This window comes from Ptiloglossa arizonensis, chromosome 7, assembly GCF_051014685.1.
Source record: "Ptiloglossa arizonensis isolate GNS036 chromosome 7, iyPtiAriz1_principal, whole genome shotgun sequence".
Classification (NCBI taxonomy): Eukaryota; Metazoa; Arthropoda; class Insecta; order Hymenoptera; family Colletidae; genus Ptiloglossa; species Ptiloglossa arizonensis.
The window spans coordinates 20837616-20860357 of record NC_135054.1 but is presented as its reverse complement, the minus strand read 5'-3'; the positions used below and the strand labels follow the sequence as shown (position 1 = coordinate 20860357).

The following is a 22742-nucleotide window of genomic DNA, read 5'->3' as shown; positions in this document are numbered from 1 at the left end:
CCAAATGTGCGAGAATGCTAACCGAAATTTGAACGGTAGACGTTCAGTTTTATGAGAGAAATAAACGTAGAGTTTTTAAAGAAATTAGTCGAGTACAATGGAGTAGTCGAATGTCCCGATCAATGGTATTTCTGTATTTCTTTGTCGTGATTTCTTTTCCTAGGCGTTTTATTATTTACCACGGAAACGTTTTTTCGTTTAAATAATCTTGAATGAAAACTCGAGGGTAGTTGATCGATTTAATAAAAAGTCCAATAGTTGCGACTTACGCGGGAATAAATCTTTGGTAGATTCTCCACCGACCCCTTTTTGAAGCCGCCGATCGAGCAACCGGTTCTCGTCGATCTACTTCGAAGAGACGTTGCTCGTGCGTCGATTGCCGGGATAAATTCAACCTGTCGAAAGAGAAACACGCCGGTGCGTTCGTCGGTTAATTGCGCGAAGAAATAATTAAGTTATTTTCCGCATGCAACCGGGCGAGCCGCTAATTAGGCATAACAGCACGCAATGCAAACACGGCCGTGACGCGTGTATATGCGTGCGCCGACACACTTGTTTTCCGCGTACCGTTCTTTCGCTTCGCGCTTTCGACGCCGCGAGTTAAGGGTGCTCGTGTACATATGTACGTACAAAACTAGACGCGTTCGAATTCAATGTCTACCGTCGTCTTCCCCTCTCCTCGAAATGCGCGAGGAACGTCGTGAAAAAAAGAACAAAAAAAAAACGAAAGTAACATCGTACGCAACCGTGTCTTCCTAACGATCAAAGGAATCAATTTCCAACGAATATAATTAAAACCTCGTGCACGTTGTAGAATGCTGATACGAGATACGTTTATAATAGATCGAGCTAATTTTAGGTTAAATTATTAATCCTCGTTTAATCGACCAACGGATATTTTATCGGGCCGTCGATCGAAACCCCAACGAATATTATTTAAATTAATGCGTGTCGTTAACGTACGTAGGAGTTTTCTTAAATCGTTTAGAAATATCGTCAACGTTTCATCTATGTTTGCTCAACAACCCCTCCTATACAGCTGCGCTTCGACTACGCGCATTAAGACGCGACCAACAGGACCACGGGATAATACCGGAAACGGATAGGTATAAGACCGCAATCCAGCCTCAAGAAACAATCTAAAGTTACAAAGTAAGTAGTATGGAAGGAAAGTCGAGACTCACCACCGCATTGCTCGTCTCCAACGAGGAAGGGACGCACCGCCTGTAATTAAAAAGAGACGAACCACCGATTAAAATTGGACCGATTCGACGTTGATTTCGTTACCAGTTCCCCGAGACGCGAACGAACCGCGAAAGCAACGACACGTGACCTGGCAGAATCTAGGGTTTGTTTTCACGACACGCTCGACCGTGCGAAGGGTTCGCCCGACACGTGCGTAAAAAGGCAGCGATTAACTCGTAAAGCCCTTTCTTCGTCGCCACCCGAACGCGAGAAACGTTTAACGAGCACAATGCATCCCGTAAAATTCGAAACTCAAAATATTCATCATTCGTTCACCGCTCGATTTACCAGAAATCGTTCGCGCGGTGTCCTGTACGCCGAATACTTCGATTGACGCCACCTACGCACCGATCGAGCATCGTTCGATGCGTAGAATGGTCTAGAATACTATAGAATGTTCCAGAACATTCTAGACGGTGGAAAACTTTTTACCACGATCTTCGTTGGCAAAGCGATGTACTAATTCTCAAAAATCGAGAAGATCGCCCGAAATAGAGACGAACAACGAAACAATCGTACGTTTTACGAGAACTTGCGTCACGAACGCGATAAAACGAATCGTAAAGATGTCTTTCGTCCATATTTTTATGCCGCGAGAAACCCTGAGACGTTTCAATTGAAAATTTTCATTTACGACGCACGTGCGATGGACCGTCGGCATAGAATTTGAGCAAAACGAACGAATCGACGTTGAAAGATCGAATAATCGCTGCCCGGAACGGTATATTAACGAAATTCATCGAATTCGGGACTAAACGTTCCATGTGGTTCGCGCCATTCGTAAGCATTTCTCGCGATGAAATCCATTGTAATTTTTCGCCATCGACGAAATTAAATGTTACGCGATGAAATATAAAGCTTTACGTACCTCCGAACACGAAGAAACGACTATTCTTACGAGTTGTACGAAACATCCTGCACGACACTATTACTTATTTGAAAAAGTACGTTTTCAGCGTCCACTTTTCAAACCCGTTCGGAAGTATGCTCGACCACTACCGTGTCCTGCACGCACATAGTTCGGGTTATGCAATCCGCGAATAGGATGCGCGAGGGACGCGACATCTATAACCTATGACAGATTTGGACCAATTAAAAAAGCCTACGCGTGTCGTGGCATAGAAAATCCGCGATTGTAAGTGGTTACTTTGTTTTGTCGCAGGATCGCGCTACTTGATCTGAACCAATGCTTGTATCTTTAAGACGCGGAGATAATTGTCAAAATCGGTGCACTTTCGGAATACCGAACGACATTCTGCTAGGGATCGCGTGATTTCATTTACCGAGGTTACGAAATAACTTCGACGTATGCAGTTCCAATGAGACACGTGTCTGTCCTCAAGAGGATCCGTTTACTCGTACAATCTTCGAATTGCGCGTCTTAAAATGAGTGCACAAAAGCAACCCGAAGCACTGGCTCATTGCTTCGAGAACAAAGTTCCTACGGTATTAACGTAAAGAGAAGCAGCTCAAAAGCTGGTTGCGCGACAGCGTATTTATCCAGACAGCGGACAAACATACTCGCTCGAGTACCTGGCACCTGCTCACTTTTGTAGACTTCCAGAGAGCTACGAGGGGATCGTCACTGAGTGAAATTGCACGTAAAGCCAGACAAAAGGTGAGTCTTTGACACGATTGTAACCTCCCTCCCCTTATTTTATCTCGATTCGGTTTGTAGGTGTGTAGGCGTATCGATGTTCGATATCCGGTGATCTTACACTTTCGAAAGATGTTTTAAAATAATGTATCTTGTCGTAAATATAGCATTGGTTCCGAAATTTAATATTGTCTCGTAAAACAAAGCGATAAATGCGGATACTCGCAAGTATCGATACGACGAGATTCGAACGCCGAAACGCCTGCTACGAGTGCGTGCCGGCAGATCGATTCGATAATTGGAATTCGCGATATTTAAGATCTGGTAACAAAAACATCGACTCGTACAAGTCAAACGAGTTACATTTGTACGAATTGCGTGAACGCGACTACGCATAAATAACATCGCTGTGTGTACGCAGTGTACTGAGCGACAGCGACGACAATGAACACAGTTGATCCCGTGAATAAATACACACACGTGCGCGCACGCACATATTCACACGTTATACGTATATGCGTATACATACAAGACACACTACACACTATGTATCACATGTACGTTCGCTCACCTCGATACAAATCGGCAAGCAGGCAGCAGGCCGTCACAACACGACGGTCGTCGCATCCCCTCCCACCACGCCGCGATCGTCCTCTTCCCGTTCATTCATTCCTCCTCCACGCGACGCCGTTGTTTCTCTCGGGCGACGTTCGGTGTCGGCAACATTAGCAGACGACACACCATAGTTACCCGGTGTATGTATCGGCGCCGCACTCAACGTGACAACCGAGTAAAGTACGATATCGTCGACCAATCGGGCACGATAAACCGAATCACATCGACCAATACGGGATAACGCCTGGAGGCACCGCGTGACGACGCGAGATTCCCGTCAAACCGACGCCATTCGCGGGCTGTTTACATCGCGTCGACAACCGCGATACAGCTAAAACAACTATTCCCGGACCGCGGTATTACGTCCAGTCGCTCAGAATCGCACTTGTTTCGTTTCTCTGTTTGGCGTTAACCGACATCGATCACTATTGGCCATTAGCCGGGGAGCGCGTAATTTTGAACAAGCACCATTAGTTGTCAACAACAACGCAGAGATGCTCCTAAATCTGTCCATTCCAAAACTACTCCTTCGAGCGAAACAACTTTTCTCCCACTCTGTATCTCTGTTACCATAGTACGCAAAAGTTAGCAATGTCGTTACGTACGAGGGTCCAATCCAAATCCAATACAACGCGTAAGGTGGGAGGGAGAGGGGCATAAAGCCGCGTAAGGGGCTCCACTCTTGGTCAAGACTGTCCTACATGGTTATCCGTCTACGAACCCATCGTGTGTCCGCGCAACATAATTTCGCCGATCAAATGAGAACCAGTGCTTTCACTGTTGTATCCGCACTTATTTACACCGACGACAAAGCAGGCGAAACAAAAATAGTCTCCCGCATGCACCGGAAGATCGCGCTACTCTTCAAGTCTGGAGCGTCTAGGCGGCGTGACGTGAACGCGGCCTACGATAAATAAACTCATTAATAGGAGAACAGCAACGACGAGGAACAACCACGAGCACCCGTACACGAAATGCCCGACGTCGCGAAGGAAACTGTCGTAGACTGCACGCGGTACACGCGACACGTTCTCAAGGACGTCCGCGAACGTCTCGCCGGCGACTTCGCCGCTACCACAGCAGTCGAACGACATTTGACCGTTTGAGGACCCGATGGTACCTCGGACGTCTCGACTGTGCGAAGTATGACGCGTCGTGGCCGACAAGTAAACGGGGAACACCTATAAGAATACCGCGTGTTTTATATGAAACGGGTCGCGCCGCGCGACAACGCGACCAAACGGGCTAGCTAAGCGGGTTTTCGCTTTCGACTGAAATCGAATGTTCCTACCGGCTAGCCGGCTGGCGACACGATGGTGTGAGTACGTGTGTGCTTGCGCGCACGCGTGCATCGTTGTGTGCGTCGCGTAGTATACCATACGCGCGCGTTTCCACCAGCATCCAGTATCGAGTGTCCCGACAAGTAAACCGTAGCCTGTCGAGCTCGCGTTACAAAACGCCAGTGTCGACGAGATGAGTCGACCGATCGAATTACGCGCGTGACACGCGCGCACCGTGCTCCACAACGACGGGCACATCTTTTCGATTTACCTTGACGGAGGTCACACCTCCATTTCACAAGCATGACGCACTCTCGCAATTCTATAGGCAAGGGTGTCATTTACCTCGAAAATGTTCAATTGATTATTAATGAATTCCTAGATATCGTACAAGAACTTACGGTTTGTGATACTTATTCCATCTTTTTTCTTAAAAGTAGCATTAACTAAATACGACCACACCTCCTGGATTCTATATATTACAACCGTATCGATAGCTTTCTCGAAAAATACGTAGACAATTTCAAAAAATATGAATACAAATTATCAATACAATATTCGTGGTGCGTAGTACTCTACATTAAAGTATTTCCGTGAAGAGTTTAATCGGAGTTGTGGCTATCATCCGAGGTCCATGGAAGCGGTGGAATGCCACTCCACGACCGACTGTGAAAGTTGTATTAATTACAGCCTTTTAATGCGCCGACATTTTTTCACCCCGGTTTTTATATCTTTTCGGGAGGGGAGCGAGAACCGATCGTATTCCACACGAAAATACTCTCTCGTTGCTTACCGCTGGCCATTGAACTTCTATAGCCACGAGTAACCAAAAGTTCATTACGACTACAATTGGGTAGAAACAGTTTTCACATATACGTTTATACTGTTCTCGTCGAAATATATTTGACCAAAAAGTGTAAAAGGTCTATACAAAAGAATAGAACAGGTTATTTTTGTACGATACTGTATAATGATAAATATATATTCTTAAGAAAATGATTTGAAGTAACAACTGCTATTTGGATGTACAGGAATACATATGATACTTATTCTTTTATATCTTACAAAAATTAATTTTATTAAAGGGTATATATATTATATATGTACAAAGTTGCTATACTTTATTTACATTACATAAAGTAAGTCGCATAAAAAATATTTCAAGATTTCAATTTGAAACCTAGAACAATTATTCTATTGGATTTTATTTAAAGAAACTCTTTCAGATTCAAACGTTGTTTAATTATCGGTCAGGGAGGTACTTAAATTGAATGTTAAATTTAGCTGAGTTTGAAAAAATTATGTAATTATTTCTTTTCCTCGTTCAAATTATACTTTGTCTTTAATTTATCTATTTCCTCCATCTTTTTATCCACATCAACCCGTTTAAATGCTTTATTACTTTGATAATATAAAACTACTAGGTAGCGGTTACAGACATTAAAACCGCTTAAATGATCACATGCATTCTTTGCATCGAATATGTCTTCGTAAACAACAAAAGCTGTCCCTCTAGTTTCAGCGGTGTTTCCCCTAAAAGAACGAAATCTTTTATTGTAACTACATTGGATAATCTGATTATAATTATAAATACTTACACTCTGATTTGCCTAATGGCTCCGTATTTGCCAAAAATATCGTACATTTCTTCGGCCGTAATTTTATAAGGCAAATTTCTTATATATAACACTCTGTTTACTTCAGGGGGTAACCTTACCTACAAAGAAAACATTTTGAAAAATAACAAACAGAATAGGTTAAGTAAACAGCGATTTATGACAATAAAAATTTTACATATTAATTTACACACTTACGTTAGCCCTCCGTTGTAACATAGCCATAGTCATGTTTGAAAAACAAATTTCTTTTTCTTACTTAACGCAGAAAACAAAACCACAAAATTAATTTCTTTGCACAAGCACAGTATTTATTCTTCAACGTCAAGTTAACACAACTAGAAGTCGATTTACTTACAATTTATGTTACCAGAGTGCAGCACTGGATGGTAATTTCCATCTTGATCTACAGGGTGTTCCAAAATATATAGCATTGAAAGATGATTAATGAAAAATAATTTTGAAAATATGTTAATATATAATACCATGAATAATTGGTCCGTTTGTATGAAAATTTTCAAGGAAGAAATAATCGTTCTGATAATTATATTCGTAATTTTATTCGTAGCAATAATATTCGGAAACAAATTAAAAATGGTACTAGTAATTGGCATTATTTACTCGCAATATCATTTTCTTTAACTTTTTGTTTGGTACTATATTCGAAACAAATGTACAGCTATTTGATTTTGCATCAGCAATACAATTTCATATATGTTTAATTACAATTTAAACATTTACAGATTACATTTTTTTTTTATATAGAATACATTGATGTTTTGACCGCACAGTTTAAAAATTTACTTGATCAGAATTCTTCGAAATTACTTAATAAATTGACACATTGAATATTATAATTGGATTACAACGGCTAGATGTCTGAATTTTTTGGAGAATCATGTTTAATATATAAGACATACATAATAATGCATTCATCAAAGTAGATATTGCTAGTGGAATGAAGAGATGGCACAACAGACCAATGCCTGATTGCAATTAGAACCGTCATATATTTTCTATGAAGAAAGCTTCATTAATATTTTATACTTTGTTAAAAGCTGCAATATCTACGCTTTGTACAAAGTCCTCGATTTCTTGAATCTTTTCAGTAAGCCAATCCACTGAAACTTTTTCATCTTCTACGACACACGAAATCTGAAGTTTGTGAATTCCAAATGCAAGAGGAACAAGTTTTGCTGTAAATGAACAATTAATCAAATTGAATATTAAGTCAAAAATCATGAAATATTTGATATTCGTGACTCACCCGCTCCCCATAACAGACCATCTGTCTCAATTTTTCGTACTTCAGTTTCCATAGCCTTCATATCTGTTTCGTCGTCCCACGGTTTAACGTCTAATATTATGTTCGATTTGGCAATCAAAGTTGGTTCTATAAATTATTATTATATAGATATAATGCAATTCTATTTAAAATACTAATTTAGTACACAACTTACTTTTGGACTTTTTCGCGGCATACGCGGCCAATCTTTCTTCCCTAATTTTTGCAGTTTCTGCATCTTCCCCCTAGCAAGTCAAGTATTTGAAGAATTTACAGTATAGGTCGTAGATAACAACATATTTCAGTAGTTGTACAATAGTGTATGTGTTGAATTCATGTAATAAATAGAAAAATATAATTGAATGCATTAGTATTTTGGGAATATCTGGTGTACTATGTCTCGTAAATATCGTCCAATTTATACATTTTTGCACCCTACTTGAAAAAACGTATAAAGTGTACTAAATGTATAAGTATCGTGCAGAAATGATCTTCAAATATTATGTAAGGAGGAGGAGATTAACTGCTTAGTGTCTTTTGCACTATTTCTGCCCACTTGCCTCTGAATCTGAACCAAATAAATCAACATCGTCGTCATCTTCAGTTTTTTCTTCTGCTGTTTTGGGAGCTGGATCACATTTCTGACATGAAAAATTATTAAACTTGTCTTCAAGATCTTTGACACGTGTCGCCAATTTATTGACAATATTACTTAATTCTTCAACGATTATTGCTGAAATTTTATAACGCGCAAAATGTTATATTAATAATAATATAATTTAACAGTAATGTTTAGTTTCGAAAAATATTTAAATCATGTTCATTTTATAATAATAGGATAAACAATCTAATACTTACCAAGATCTGGATTATCTTTTTTGTTAGTGTTTGGAGTAGTAAGACCAGCAAAAGTTGCAATGTCGTCCATCTGTAACATAATTATAATAATAGTAGTAAATAAATTCTATAAAACTGCAAAGAGGACATATTAAATATGGTAAAACAAATGGTTTATTAAAGTTATGGTTTATTTTAACAAAAACAATTAAACATTAAACATATATACTTACACACTGTAAAGATTGTTTAATATGTTGACGAGCCTTGGCGACCTCATTGGCTAAACTTCCACCAGCAGATAAGATTGAACTAGTAGTTTGTTGATTTCCCTGTATCTACCAATATTAAAGGTCAACTCAGACCAAACTGATTGTTATAAACAATCCAATATCATACCTCCACCAGGATTTATAAACAACGACTATATTAAAAATTAATGTATAATTATTCTTTATGTTAAATCATGTCTGAAGAATACCTTGGCAAAAAAGGTAACTATTACTTTGTTTTTGAAGAACATTATGTAACACTGTATATAGTTGGAATGGAACATATAATGTATTACTTTAAACATTCTAATGTAACCAGGTGGAGATAGACATCGTTAATATTCAAAAAGTGAATAAGTAATAAGCACAACAGACATTTTCAAAACATACTAATCAGTATTCATTTGTATTTGCTACAAAAAAAAGTGTTGTAAACAAATATGTTATCATTATGTGTAAATATGTTGTTTAACAACAGACCCAAAGCCACAATAAAGTATGTTTCTAATTGTAAGCAACCATGCACTACAATCCCGTTTTTTGTTTGTACAAAGAAAGAACATGCAGTATGTTAAATTAAAGGAAGATAAATATGTACATATTATTTTTCATTATACATACACAACTACAGAATTTGAGAAATAAACAACCATATAAATTTGAAAATACTCAATGACGTAGTGCTCACATCTTGTTGCTAATGTGATAAAAAAAAAAATAAAATAATATATTTAATAAATATTTTAAATATAATAAGCAGATTTCTACAATAATCTATGCATTGAAATGCATATTATGTTGAACTAAATAAATTTCTATAAACATTGTATTGATGCACACAAATCATTAAGTAATATGCATATGCATTACAATATGTACCTGATTCGGTAATTGCTGTTTATTCCTTATTAACGGTGTAATATTTTCTTTTACTTCCTTAGTATCATTTTTCTCTTTTGTTATCATTTTGTCCCTATTTCTATGCCTTGTATCAGCTTTGTTCTTTTTTTCTTTTACTTCTTTTGTATTATATTCCTTAGACTCTTCATTTGAAGGATTAATCTCTTTTTCTTCAATATCATTTTTGATATTATCAAATTTTTTATTTTCCTCTACATTTTCTTTTTTTTGAATATTGTATTCATTCTCATCTTTAGTTGTTTTTGGAACTTTTGTTTGATTTTTAGGATGTTTGAGAACATCATTTTGATCATTTGCAGAAATCGACAATTTGTTATCTTTAAATTTCTTAGACTTTGTTTTGGCTAAAAAGTTGATATTTAAAATGTCTTGACAGTTATTACTTATGGAAATTTCAGATTGAAGTGAGCAGCTTTCCATAATTTTATGAGACGCCACCTTAAAACATGTTTCAAACTAGGCAAGTGAAAATCGATGTCTTGCAATTAATGTATAGAATACAAACTACCCGAAGCATGTTTTTGTTACATGCTAAATACAAGTTTTATCATTGCAACAAAAACAACTGCACAAATACTTTCATAAAAATTTCATGCAATTTCTTGAACTCATTGAGTATGTAAATACATAAAACTATATGTTGTGTGTAACCATAAATGTAAGTAAATAAACAAAAAATTGCATTACAAGTTGTATGTTCTTACTTTACTGATACTAATGATATGTTTACCACAAAAGCTTTGTATTAGAAAAGAAATGCAATATCGTATAATTTATTTAAGTATGCAGCTAGAAAGGGAATTAAGTTTTTATGAGAAAAATAAAATTCCCAATACTTCATGAAGTTACAAGCAGGTAAGGTGTTCCCTATCACCAGATATTCCCTAAAGTGTGTGTTAGAAAATGTTAATTTTTAGTTAGTACAGAAAAAACACAAGGCATAACAAAAAGGCATACATTAGCCATAGATGTTGGGGATTAGGTTAAAAGTTCTCTGTTTATAAACATACTTTTATGTATTGTAATTTTCAATAAATCAAACTCTATTTTAATGTTATTATGATGAAAATGAATAAAAACTAAATGTTCTTTGTATGTTTAGAAACATTTATCCTACACCTGTTGACAATTACCTTCATGAATCCAATAACATTAATATATAATTCAGTAGTAAAAATACTTACCTTAGCCATTGATTCAAAATACAGCCGTTCTGCTTTGTCATAGGATGGCTTGTCAATCCATACCTTCTCTTGTGCTAATGCAGATTTATCCATGTTTTAAGAGATTTATTTAACAAATGAAGATGCAAGTAAATTTCTGTAACATGAAATTTGTTCTTACTTGTATTTATTCAACCAAAATTAACATGCTTGTAACTTAGGAATATTTGACTTTAAGAAAATAGCACAAACTAAACATGGATTATGTAATGTTAAATATTTGAACATAGAAAATAAGTGTTAGAAAATTTTTAATTATTTGCATTTATTAAAAAATACAATTCTTTTGTTAATATGCATAAAATATATAAATTTGCTATACAATACTGTGTAATTATATTGTCTGCTTTTTAACAGTACACTGCAACATTGAACAATTTATTAAATAAATATTATTTAGCATCATATACTATCATCATCACTACTAAAATATTCAGACTTAAATGGAAGTTTATTTAATATTTTATAAGTAGGTAATTCCAGTTGATATGTTTGTTTAACTGTTTCTTGTTTATCCGATTTTTTTCTTATTTTGTCCAATAAACAATACATCTCTTTTTTTTCCTCAGGCCGAACTACGCATGCATATATCTCCAATGCATTAAAATACTGAATAAATGCTTTGAGTTCATTCAAAGAGGAATGCATAGAATAACATACATTGAAAGTTCTATCTTTTACTTTATCCCATTCTCCTACTACACTTGTATCCTTTTTCCTCCATTTCATTGCAGATGGAATGATTGTCATAATATGTACATTATGCACATCAGGTCTACACATTAAATATGATGAAGAAATTTTTGGTGTACAAGCATGGATTGGAGTAATAGATGGATCATTTGTGATATGATTACATAATTGCTGAATACGACAATAACTTCTATATACATTATCTTTTACATGAATTTTCATATTTAGTATTTTAGAGAGTTCTACAAAAAGAAATTCAGAACCATATGTAGCAGAACACTCCAGAATAACAACGTTTCTTGGGTCTTCATGTATCCAATGTTTTATGACATCACTCATTTTATCTAGACTTTCTTTACGGGTAGGGAAACAAGGAAAATCATAATTTAAAAAAGTTGTGTCCAAATAAATTTTAGTAAATGTTCTAGGTAATAGTCTAGAATATTCATAATAATGTAGACCTTTTAACTTTGGAAAGTCTATTGGGTTAATACGGAAGTCACCTGTATATAGAATTGACATATTATTTATTTCAAACATGAACATTATAGATCCTAAACAGTGGCCAGCTGGAATACAGGTGACAGAAATGAGAATTTTTTCTTTGTTCTGTAATTCATATTCTATAACAGTAGGTGCATTAATATCTATTTCTTTAACACAATAATTTTGAAAACTAAATTTACTTTCTAGCAATGCTTTTGTAATAGGACTACAATAAAGATACTTATTAGATTTATATAAATACTCAAAAAATGTGTTTGATAAACCCTTCATATGATCTGTATGACAATGGCTAAGAAAGAATATATAAGAAGAAGATGTTAATATTTCGTTGTCAAAACAATCCACCAAGATGCCAGGTATCTCCTTAATAAGCCCAAGAAAAGTTGACATTTTGGCACACGTGTTCCTGTAATTTATAAATTAAGCATCAATTCTGCCAATATTTTTTTAAAAAAGCTATTATATCTTAACAATAATTATAATTGATTAAATGATTTTCAAGTAATGAGTTCAAGTTTATATTTTAATTTTCAATTTCATTCAATAAATAAATTAGAAAAAATCTTTCCATTAAACAGTAAAACAACCAAATTATTAAAATCAAAGTAACTCCTGCAATTTTATCACACACAATAACTTTAATAGAAAGGAATGGAGGATAATGGAAATATTGAATTTATACATCATTCAAAAGAAGATGTTATCGTCAGCAAAAAACAGATGTTTGCGAAATTGAAGGATAAAGTTTTGACTTTGTAGGTTATAACTATAAATTGCATGTATATTGTATTAACGACAGAAAGAGATTAAAATAGGTCATCTACAAACCGATAGACTAGCGATCTGTTCTACTTTGTACGAAGAATCAGTAAATTTTATACTGGAACTTCAATAACACGAATCCGCCATGTGCCGTATTGATCGATTAATTCGATGTATATATAGTAAAGTACAATTAATTCGTCATTCGTTCATATTGTAAAAGGATTCGCTGTATTCATTGATTATGTACCAATCGAATATTATTAAATGGGTATACCTTGACTCGTCACAGATTGTCAGATTGATGCAACAATTGTCTGCTCGCCAAAATCTCTGTAAGCCGGATATAACGTGCCAATTGAAAAGAAATGGACACAGTGGTGCATGAACAACGATGGAAGATGTCACTGAGATATCCAATCGCCACTGGCGAATTCAACACACTTCTACTTTTTAAAACGTTTCAAATTCGTTTTGTATTTTCTACCGATAGACTGTAAGATTAAAAAATTATTGAATTTTTACGAATGCTACAGTTATTGACAAACCAATGTATAGAGAAAAATATAAGGAATAGTAGTATTGATTTCATTACTCTATGATATTAAATATTGTACAGGACGTTTCACATAGAAGAAATTATTTTCTTGGGAACTTTGGGATAGTGACAAATCTTTCATGTTATTAGGACTCTTAGCAAAATACAAGTAATATTGTTATCAAACTACTTTTAGAAATCGAAAGTAGTAAACTAATATCTCTAAAGGAAGTGGTATATAAACTTTTGCACTTTTTTATATTGAATTTAAAAAAGAATACATTGATTAGAAACATTTTGTTTCGTTTAATATAATTAAAGAAATCTAACAAATATGGAAGCTTGTATAAATAAAAATTTTATTTTCATTTTTGACTCACGTATGTTATCAAGAAAAATCATCTTTTCTTTGTTTGAATGTACAATGTATTTTGGAACAACTTGTATAAATAAAAACAGCATCAATATCTATTATTTTTATGATTCTATAAAATATTTTCGTTACATTTTCAAGCATCACATACATACGAAATGTATAAAGTTCAAAAATTGGCGGCAATTGATTTGTAAAGAACGTTGACTGTGGAAGAGGTAGTTTACGCTTGATTCTAGCAGAAATCAATTTTCAGTGAAAATGACTACGCAAGGATCACCGGCTAAAATTAAGGAATTACGTTTACCTATGTCAAGAGTGAAAACAATTATGAAAAGTTCTCCCTACGTTGACACTATCGGCCAGGATGGATTGTATCTAGTCACGAAAGCTACGGTAAGATATGTATGTGCTAAAATATTGAGGTTAAGTGACGCTCGACGTAGTTATTTTGTATATATACGTAGTTTCTATATTCGCCGTCTCGCGGGTCAATTAAAATTGTCTACTTTCTGCACATCTTACGAATAATTATTTATTTGAATAAATTGTCAATTATACATCGTATTTGAACATGCACAATTTACGAAATAATTGCACTTTTTATGCGCATAACAAAGTCAAACGAACTAAACTATAGAAATAAATGTTTTTAGGAACTATTTATACATTACTTAACAGAAGAAGCACATCTACAAAGCCACAAAGGTAATTCTTTGGATTACAAACATCTGGCAGAGGTGGTACAAACTAACGATACGTTGGAATTCCTCAGAGAAATAATGCCTAGGAAAATAACAGTTAGACAATTCAAAGAAATGATGGCAGCCAAGAATAGGCACAGTAGTTCAGAGAGTAGTTCGGATTCGGATAGTGATAGTGAGTCTGACACGGATTCTTGTACCGATAGTGAACCAGACAATAGAAAACCAGAGGACGAAAACTCGTCAACTAGTGATCAAGAAAGTGAAACAAAGGAAAATGGTAAATGTGATTCGGTTAGTGATAAAAGCGAAGCTAGTCGAAAAAGTGATAGCGAAGACGAAACTAAAAGATAAGAAAACAAACATTGATTTTTGTCTGTGTCCTCTGACAACAGGCTCTCATTACGTAAGAAATGACACGAACTTGGTTGGAAATAATATAATTTTGGAAGACAGTTGGTCATAGGTAAATGTTTAAAGTGTTTGTCAGTATTTGATACTTTAGAAGGAATAAGGACAATAATTTTAGAAGTCAAGCACTATTTTTATATGTATTCAATAAGAACAAATTATAGATGATTCCATACTTTGTAGATACATTACAGAAAGATTGTAAGAATTTGTACAAAGGAAGGGATTTATTTATTTTTCACAATGTTTCAGCCCAAAGAGCTCCTTGCTACTTTAGTTCGATTACTGAGATATAATACAATGCATCAATTTTTTTGTACGAATTGCATCTTTAACTGTACCACCATGTGTTTTGAAAATTTATAAATTGACATATCATAAACTATTTTGTTGTATTTTAACATTATTTATAGAAATGGCTAAAGAATACATTAATCCTAGAATATGCTTTTATAATAATCTATAAAATTTTATTCTTGATGTAATTTTCTAGGCATTGAGACTGTATCACATTCATCCTCGTTCAACTTAATGGCTAAGAAGTAGATTTCAGCCAAGGCTATGATTAAAGCACAAATTATACCTAGTAACAATCTAAATCCAAAGTCTAAATTTCCAACAATTAATTCCACACCTATGAATCCAAAGGCAAAACCTGCCAATACAGAAAATATAAACTGTGCAACAGCTATAAGTTGCTTATTTATTTGCTTCACTGAAACATAGGTATAAACATATACGTAAAGTTTGTTAAAAAGATCGTTTATATTTTAATTTAAAAATCTCACTTTGGTAAGAAATAGTATCTTCTGGTAGTTTCCTCCTAACAGAGTCAACGCTTTTGGTCATAGCTCGATACTCTCTAGCATCTTGTTGCGCTTTCAGTTTCTGTATTCTAGCTTCCAACTCAGGGTTCCTTGGTGTAATTTTTGGTGTTGGTAATTTTATATCTGCCTGTTCTAAAAGTTCATGTAAATAAACATTTTCCATTTTTGTTTTTCTGTGCTCTTCCAAATACGTGTTCAACCATTTTATGTCATCCAGTTTTAATAAAACATCTTTTCGCCTGTCTTTACCCGACTTCTTCAAAGCAACAATACCCAATGGAACATCGTTTGTATTTTTAATATTTTTAAAAACAAATTCAGTTAATTTCTTATTTGGATTTATTTTTATGGTAGGGTCTTCGATCGATTCAACCGGCATTCTTATATTCTTTAAATATTCTATCATTAACAAAATAAAATTATTGGTAAGGATTTAAAAGTTAAATTTAGAATTGGTATTACTTAATATTATCAGCTACTGCAAAATAGGAAATATTATTACATATAATAAAGTTGTAACGACGAAATATTTATGGTGTAATATGTAATTTTCTTTCCAGGTCGTCATAAAATTCTTTTATTTCGTTCTCCTTTCCTTCAAAAGTATGATTTACCTTCTCACACTTTTCACTCATATCATTGACAAATTTCTCCCATTCTAGTTTTCTTTTTTGCCTGTTTTCTTCTAATGCTTTGTCCTGAAATGTTAATTATACGCATACCATTAACGATATACATTACAAGCATATTTCTTAATTTTATACAAAATTCAAAAAATATTTAAAGTAATCTGTACACTGTCAAAATTATCTTCCCTCTCAAGAACCCTCTTGCACATGCTCAATGCAACAATAACATTTACTTTCAAGCTAGGTAAATGGCAATCTCCAAGTTGCTCTGTTCGATCGAGTTGATTTTCCTTCAGTTCTGTAGAGTATTCGAGTATTTTAAAAAGACGTTCTACCTCTCTATCACCTCTCTTTTCCTATAAACACACAATCTCTGATACACTGACATATTTCTAGAAATAGTTGGAAAATAAACTCAAAAACAATAGACTTTGTACAAACATTAAACTTCTTACTTTACAGTTTCATAAATAATAATTAAATTAAATATAAGAGAGTTGTATTATAAATTATACTCGATAGGTGCCTTTATTTATTCTTACTTATTGGATAGTAATTTCTTACAAAAAATTATTGTTAAAGATTTTAGAGTAATGCCTTACCTGAAATTCGCGCAGAAAGAAGGTGATTTCACCTTGGGTAAATGGTCGATGATCGAAGAGTCGGCTCCAAATTTCACCGGTATCTACGAAAACGTGATATCGCGAATAACATTATGATAAATAGTCGTGGCAATAAAATGTATACTTGAAATCTATGAATTTAAAATCAATCCACGTATGCCGCACCTTTGATAATGGACGCCATGATCCTCTGTGAAATCGTTCTACCCTACTACACGTTACGCAGTATTGACATTGCTTTTACACATCGAGCTGAATATATTTTGTTAATTATTTGATTCGTTTTATTTTTTGTATTGTTTATTACATAAAATTGATTTATAAATATAATATAAAACTCAAAAAGTAATTTTGAATATCTTCGTTTACGTGTATCGAGCTTCTGTTTAAATTCTTTTTCATTTAAAGTTTTGGGTCATAAACAAATATTTATAGACTTAGTTTATCGTACTTTTATATTTATATATGTAATTGAATATAACGATATAATAATTTATATAAAAGTATGTGCGAAATTCGTGGATTGATTTTGGAAAGATTGGTACAGCTACAGCCATCTAGCAACTACAAATGTGACTAATCAGGTTTCCAAGATACACAGATCTCTGCTTTATTGTATATCCACAGATGAGATGTAAAGTAAACATTTCATTATATAAAAGTCGGTATCACGTGAACTAAGATACCAGTGGTTTTGGCATTTAAGAACAGTTATTCTTCAAACTATATTTAATTAAATTAGGTTGGTAAATGTAGAAACGTAGAAAATTCGTCTCTATTCAACGTTTATTGTTCCGGCCAATCTATAAGTCTCAGAAAATATTGTAGTAATAAGTTTCGTTCGTTTTCAAAGTTAGAAATTGGAACCAATATTATCGCTAAAAAAATACAGCCGACATATTATTTTATCAAGGAGTTGGTGTATCACGATCTGAAATGCCGACCTTGTAAAAATATCAGTGGTTTTGGAGCGATCTCATCATTTAAGAGTGGTGATTTTGGAAATTATATTCGATCGAATGTCGAGTCTTGTGCATTAGAAAAATTTGTATCGATTAGTATCAACTGGTATTAATCGATACATATCGATCTATATTATCGAATTAATTTACCATTTAATTTATTGAATTAAACACGCCTAGATTATAACTATGATAAATAAATATATGAATTGGAGTTTAATTATAATACAGCCTTATTTATTTCGATAAATGTGTTTAAAATGTATCGTTTTCGATAGAGTCTCGATTGAAATTTTGGCGCCAACGTTGCGTCATTCGGGTACTTGATGCCGCGTCTCGCCAGGGGTCGTCCATTTGCCCCGGGGATGTGAAACGGATAACACCTATCGAAAGATTCGAGCGACTCGAGAAATTTACGAACATCGAGGTGCGTGTCCTTTATGTTTTAATATCCATTAACTTATCATCGATATTACTATTCTCGTTGGCTTTATATTCACACATTATTCAATATTAATATACTTTTGATCATAAAATCAATCGGTATCGCGAACGAAATTCACAGCTTCGCGCTTTTTTACATTCTTTATCAACTATTAATCGTTACGTATCGATTTGTATTTCCGGATTAGTCTACAATTTTGCGCAAGATACTTCGAGTTTGTGTACCGCTTAATTATAATACAGCTCTATTTACTCGAATAGACATGTTTAAAATTTATTGCCTCCGTTAAAGATTCGCGATTGATCATAAATTCAATTGGCGTCGCGAACAAAATTCGCGGCTTGGCGCCTCTTTTACACTCTTTATCTAGTACAAATCGATACGTATCGATCTGTATTTTTGGATCGCGTTACAATTTTACGCAAAATATTTCGAGTTCGTATATCGTTTAATTACAATACGGCGTAATTTATTTCAATAAACGTGTTTAAAATTTATTCTTTCGGTTAGCGGCTTGCGATTGAAATTGTGGCGCTAGTGTCGCGTCGCTCGTGTACGTGACGTCGTATAGCTCGAGAGGTCGGCCATTTGCCCCGGGGAAGTCAAAAGGACAATACCTACCGAAAGATTCGAGCGACAAATTCGAGAAATTTGCGAACATCGAGGTGCGTGTCCTTTATATTTTAATATCTATTAGCTTCTTATCGGTATTACTACTCTCGTTGGCTTTCTATTCGCGCATTATCCAATATTAATATACTTTTGATCATAAATTTAACCGGAGTCGCGAAAAAAATTCACAGCTTGGCGCTTCTTTTACATAATTTATCAAGTTTTAATTGATGCGCATCGATCTATATTTCTGGATTGAATAACAATTTTACGCAAAATACTTCGAATTCGTATGTTGTTTAATTACAGTACAACTTTTTTTACTTCGATAAATGTGTTTAAAATTTTTTATTTCCATTAGAGATTCCTGGTTGAAATTGGGGCGCTAGCATCGCGTCATCGGCGCCATGACACTTCATGATCAGTTCGAACGGAATTCGCGGACTATTGGAAAAATCTTCAAAGTAGTAAGATCAACAGGTGACACGTATGTGACTATTCAACTTCTTTTCTATTCAATTGTTATTTGTTGTATGTATCTATGATTTAATTGTCGTCTAGTGCGAAGAGTAAGTAAGGAAAGATTAATTTTAACTGTTTTGACGTTGATACGTATAACGATTTAAAATTAAATTATAACCTCTTATTGCATTTCGGTCGCGATTTAGTATGTTTTTTGAAATATTAAGGAAGAGCAGTATTTCCTTTACGAATACTCGATTTATTAATACCCCTCTTATTAACCACTATTTCTTTCAGAAATTTTGACGACCGCGCGCAATGCGGTCAGTAGAGTCAAATTTTGCTGCGTAGAAAGTCGTTATTGTTTTTCGGAGCACAGTGGCTCCGAGTAGAGTTTCGTTGAAATTTTAGGTATACGCGATATAAATTCAGTGTTTCTCGTGTATTGTAAATTCTTTCTAGAGCACCGTGGCTCTCTTTTCTTTTGCAATCGCGAGACTAGAATCAGTGTTGTTCGTCGACTACGATCCTCGCTCGCGTTGGTAACTTATTTTCATTTATTTTTCTATTTTTTTTTTTATAATCTTCAAAATTAAATTCGTCAACGGTATTAGAGTCAGTGCATCACCGAAGAGGAGTATTGGGCGATGCTTCACGAGCGAATAATGTAAGTATATATTTTCGTTAGATTCAAGAATCTGATACTTCTCTATTAAAATTGAAAACATTTTGTAACTTTAAAAACAGATTGTCATGTTTCGTGATAGTTTTTTCAGATTTTCCACATTTTGGGATCGCGACCATGGCTCCGACAACTTCTCCGATTACATTTGGCTGGGAAATCAACGATGACTTGGTACATCAGCATCATCGGAGTTCATCGTTAGGGTATTGACTCGGTCGTGTTCTGCGATCGGTGAGTCGCATGCCATTTGTTTTCCTCCGGTCCCCAAACACGTCGTAGGGCGAAAGGTCCGAATCGACACGGGTGACCGGTTGTATTTATATTTGTATCCTTGGCAAGTACAGTGACCGCGGGTATATTCACAATATACCCGTGAGCAGCAACATTTCACGATATATTTCTTAGTTCAGGTTAGGGGTCTTCTTGTACACCGCGTTTTTCATACTATATTTATGATTGAAAATATATTATATTCAATATTTATTAAACGAATATGTTTACGAGCATATTTGGAGTATATGTTTGAGATAGTTTGTCTTTACTGGATAAGAAATACGATGTCGAATTTTATGTACAAGAAGACATTTCGCGACGAGTAGATTTCTGAGTCAAAGTTCATCTATTGAAAAATTTTCTTTGACGACGAAATCGCTCGAGGGAAATTCAATATTTTAATTAACAATATAATCACTTTAATTCAATGATTTATTATAAATTTTCAAGCTACATTATTTGCAAAATAATTATTACTAATTAATTAATTTTTTCTTCTAAATAACGTAATTTTCATTATAGTAATTTTCCTTCTGAATACAATTTTTCAATTTTCTCTTCATTTTATACGAATAAGAGGTCGAGTCGTTTTAATGAAAAATAAAATGCGAAAGAACGAAAGAATACTATCTCGTTATACGCTACATCTATTAACCACTCTTTTTAGTTCAGGATTTTCAGGATAATTTTTCCGTGTCCATTGCTTGAACTCGTTCAAGTGCCCAGGAGTTACTCGACCGAGCGAAAGCAATGGTCACGATGACATAGTTTGTAAGATTTATAATGATAATCTGTGTCAGCGGTTGACACTGCGCTAGCGTATCGTGCACGACGTAACTTTCCACATACTATATGTGTGTGTGGTTAGGCTGTGGAATTGCGTCGGTTTTAAAATATATCAAATGTCCATTTGTTATTGTATTTATATTACAATCGTTTACATTCTTACCTAAATATATATTTTTTTCCATATATAACGACAATGCCATCAATTTTATGAAATGAATGCTAGTAGCTTCTCGAATGAAAGTATACGCGATACATTTTATCAATTATAATTAACTAAAATGTTACATTTTCGTACACAATACGTATACGCAATGATCGCTAGTCTTTGTCAACCGATTTCAGGAAATTGGTACGTACCTTAGAGTGTGTATGTTGATATAAGCTCGGGTGTCGGAGGTGTCCCGGGGACGCCTCCCTAGGTTAGGCTCATTGCACCCGGGCGTTATGAACGAGAACCGTGGAGTGGTTGTGTTTGAGAGAATGCGTTTTGCCATTTTTTAAATACAGGGCCAGGTAGGTCAGGTAACTTACTTCTGGTATGTGTGCTAAGAACGGTTAGGTAGGGCCAGGGCAGGTCGTCGCATTCTCAATTCGGGTAGGCGCGTTTTTGCGTGACGTACCTGCACCTGTAGGACAATCCGAAGAATCGATGGCGAAGCTGGTGCAAACGAAGAATGTCGTTTGCATCCAGCATTGCTTTCTATTCTTCGGATTTCTCTGCTTTAATTGTTCGCGGACGCGGTCGTGTCGAATTAGGGCCTCGAAACGAACGAACGCTCGAAATTCCATTTGTTCACGCGTGCATTGTACGACCAACGATTTCTGAATCGTTTGCACGGTCGCACGCGTTTTGTACGCAGTTTTCGCGAAACGTAGGGTTTCAGATCGGGCAATGCCGCCCGAAGAAAGAAGAGGCTGGTAAGCCGAAGAGGCTACAAGCCGAAGAGGCCTCGACAAACTGTCTCAAGAGAGGGCCGCAACAAATGGCACTCCATCTTCGAATGTTCGTTCGAGGATGGATAGTCATTCCTGTTACTTCTTTGTCACTGTACTTGCACGTAGTTATGTAGTAGTTAGTGTGTTTTTCAGCCGGCGTATGTACACAATGGCGTATTGTACGTGTACGTACATGTATGCTGGCCAATTGAGCCAGTAACCTGGTGACGCATCGCGATTTGCAGTAGCGTTGCGAACAAGTATTAATCGCAGTTGACATTGATCCTGCGAACGAGTACAGATTACGGTTTGAATTAGTGTTGCGAATGAGAACTGAACGCGGTTAGAATTAGTGTCGCGAATGAGATCTGATCGCGGTTGAAATTAGCGTTGCGAACAAGTACCGATCGCAGTTGAGATTGATCCTGCGAATGAGTACTGATCGCGGTTGAAATTAGTGTCGCGAACGAGAACTGATCACGGTTCGAATTAGTGTCGCGAATGAGAATTGATCGCGGTTTGAATTAGTGTCGCGAACGAGAACTGATCGCGATTCGAATTAGTGTTGCGAATGAGAATTGATCGCGGTTGAAATTAGCGTTGCGAACAAGTACCGAACG

The 22742-nt window shown here is 35.2% G+C and overlaps 6 protein-coding genes and 1 long non-coding RNA gene across 9 annotated transcripts; 1 reads left to right on the top strand and 6 right to left on the bottom strand.

The window, feature by feature from the left end:
- Positions 1-237: 237 nt before the first annotated feature.
- On the bottom strand, positions 238-4142 carry LOC143149518 (uncharacterized). The gene is made up of 3 exons (XR_012992806.1): positions 3414-4142; positions 1185-1224; positions 238-395 (listed from the first exon to the last, which is right to left on the bottom strand). It is a non-coding gene; the product is annotated as an uncharacterized LOC143149518 (long non-coding RNA).
- A 1643-nt stretch (positions 4143-5785) lies between these two features.
- Sf3b6 (splicing factor 3B subunit 6) lies at positions 5786-6706 on the bottom strand. Its single transcript, XM_076316956.1, has 3 exons — positions 6552-6706; positions 6336-6454; positions 5786-6270 (listed from the first exon to the last, which is right to left on the bottom strand). The coding sequence occupies exons 1-3, from the start codon at positions 6582-6584 to the stop codon at positions 6045-6047; spliced, it is 378 nt and encodes a 125-aa protein (XP_076173071.1). The 5' UTR covers positions 6585-6706; the 3' UTR covers positions 5786-6044.
- Positions 6707-6910: 204 nt separating this feature from the next.
- Eef1delta (elongation factor 1-delta) lies at positions 6911-13047 on the bottom strand. The gene is made up of 9 exons (XM_076316949.1): positions 12920-13047; positions 10853-10988; positions 9627-10106; positions 8709-8813; positions 8497-8566; positions 8199-8371; positions 7814-7883; positions 7621-7746; positions 6911-7549 (listed from the first exon to the last, which is right to left on the bottom strand). The coding sequence occupies exons 2-9, from the start codon at positions 10943-10945 to the stop codon at positions 7395-7397; spliced, it is 1272 nt and encodes a 423-aa protein (XP_076173064.1). The 5' UTR covers positions 10946-10988; positions 12920-13047; the 3' UTR covers positions 6911-7394.
- Positions 11156-14195, bottom strand: Snm1 (DNA cross-link repair protein snm1). Its single transcript, XM_076316950.1, has 3 exons — positions 14072-14195; positions 13131-13347; positions 11156-12497 (listed from the first exon to the last, which is right to left on the bottom strand). The coding sequence occupies exon 3, from the start codon at positions 12479-12481 to the stop codon at positions 11294-11296; it is 1188 nt and encodes a 395-aa protein (XP_076173065.1). The 5' UTR covers positions 12482-12497; positions 13131-13347; positions 14072-14195; the 3' UTR covers positions 11156-11293.
- On the top strand, positions 13073-15907 carry Chrac-16 (chromatin accessibility complex protein 1). Of its 3 annotated transcripts, none has more exons than XM_076316955.1 (3): positions 13073-13349; positions 14021-14160; positions 14421-15907. In XM_076316955.1, the coding sequence occupies exons 2-3, from the start codon at positions 14026-14028 to the stop codon at positions 14820-14822; spliced, it is 537 nt and encodes a 178-aa protein (XP_076173070.1). In that variant the 5' UTR covers positions 13073-13349; positions 14021-14025; the 3' UTR covers positions 14823-15907. The 3 variants fall into 3 exon arrangements, with proteins under 3 accessions (XP_076173070.1, XP_076173068.1, XP_076173069.1); XM_076316953.1 differs by lacking the exon at positions 13073-13349 and adding an exon at positions 13380-13560; XM_076316954.1 differs by lacking the exon at positions 13073-13349 and having other exon boundaries at positions 13828-14160.
- LOC143149515 (vacuolar ATPase assembly protein VMA12) lies at positions 15006-16346 on the bottom strand. Its single transcript, XM_076316951.1, has 3 exons — positions 16209-16346; positions 15668-16105; positions 15006-15594 (listed from the first exon to the last, which is right to left on the bottom strand). The coding sequence occupies exons 2-3, from the start codon at positions 16083-16085 to the stop codon at positions 15350-15352; spliced, it is 663 nt and encodes a 220-aa protein (XP_076173066.1). The 5' UTR covers positions 16086-16105; positions 16209-16346; the 3' UTR covers positions 15006-15349.
- On the bottom strand, positions 16237-17142 carry Muted (biogenesis of lysosome-related organelles complex 1 subunit 5). The gene is made up of 4 exons (XM_076317249.1): positions 17124-17142; positions 16938-17020; positions 16503-16691; positions 16237-16404 (listed from the first exon to the last, which is right to left on the bottom strand). The coding sequence occupies exons 1-4, from the start codon at positions 17140-17142 to the stop codon at positions 16237-16239; spliced, it is 459 nt and encodes a 152-aa protein (XP_076173364.1).
- Positions 17143-22742: the final 5600 nt, after the last annotated feature.

Bases quoted from the DNA above. Each gene is read 5' to 3' on its own strand.
- Snm1 (XM_076316950.1), bottom strand. From the start codon at position 12,481: ATGTCAACTTTTCTTGGGCTTATTAAGGAGATACCTGGCATCTTGGTG.
- Muted (XM_076317249.1), bottom strand. The intron at 16,692-16,937 runs GTAAGGCATTAC...GTGTGTTTATAG, and splicing joins TCTTTCTGCGCGAATTTCAG to GAAAAGAGAGGTGATAGAGA. The intron at 16,405-16,502 runs GTACAGATTACT...TTAACATTTCAG, and splicing joins GGGAAGATAATTTTGACAGT to GACAAAGCATTAGAAGAAAA.
- LOC143149515 (XM_076316951.1), bottom strand. From the start codon at position 16,085: ATGCCGGTTGAATCGATCGAAGACCCTACCATAAAAATAAATCCAAAT. The intron at 15,595-15,667 runs GTGAGATTTTTA...CCTATGTTTCAG, and splicing joins AGATACTATTTCTTACCAAA to TGAAGCAAATAAATAAGCAA.
- Chrac-16 (XM_076316953.1), top strand. The intron at 14,161-14,420 runs GTAAGATATGTA...AAATGTTTTTAG, and splicing joins ATCTAGTCACGAAAGCTACG to GAACTATTTATACATTACTT.
- Eef1delta (XM_076316949.1), bottom strand. From the start codon at position 10,945: ATGGATAAATCTGCATTAGCACAAGAGAAGGTATGGATTGACAAGCCA. The intron at 10,107-10,852 runs GTAAGTATTTTT...ACATGTTTTAAG, and splicing joins ATTTTGAATCAATGGCTAAG to GTGGCGTCTCATAAAATTAT. The intron at 8,372-8,496 runs GTAAGTATTAGA...ATAAAATTTCAG, and splicing joins AAAAGATAATCCAGATCTTG to CAATAATCGTTGAAGAATTA.
- Sf3b6 (XM_076316956.1), bottom strand. From the start codon at position 6,584: ATGACTATGGCTATGTTACAACGGAGGGCTAAC. The intron at 6,455-6,551 runs GTAAGTGTGTAA...TTTTCTTTGTAG, and splicing joins TGTTACAACGGAGGGCTAAC to GTAAGGTTACCCCCTGAAGT. The intron at 6,271-6,335 runs GTAAGTATTTAT...TCGTTCTTTTAG, and splicing joins GCCATTAGGCAAATCAGAGT to GGGAAACACCGCTGAAACTA.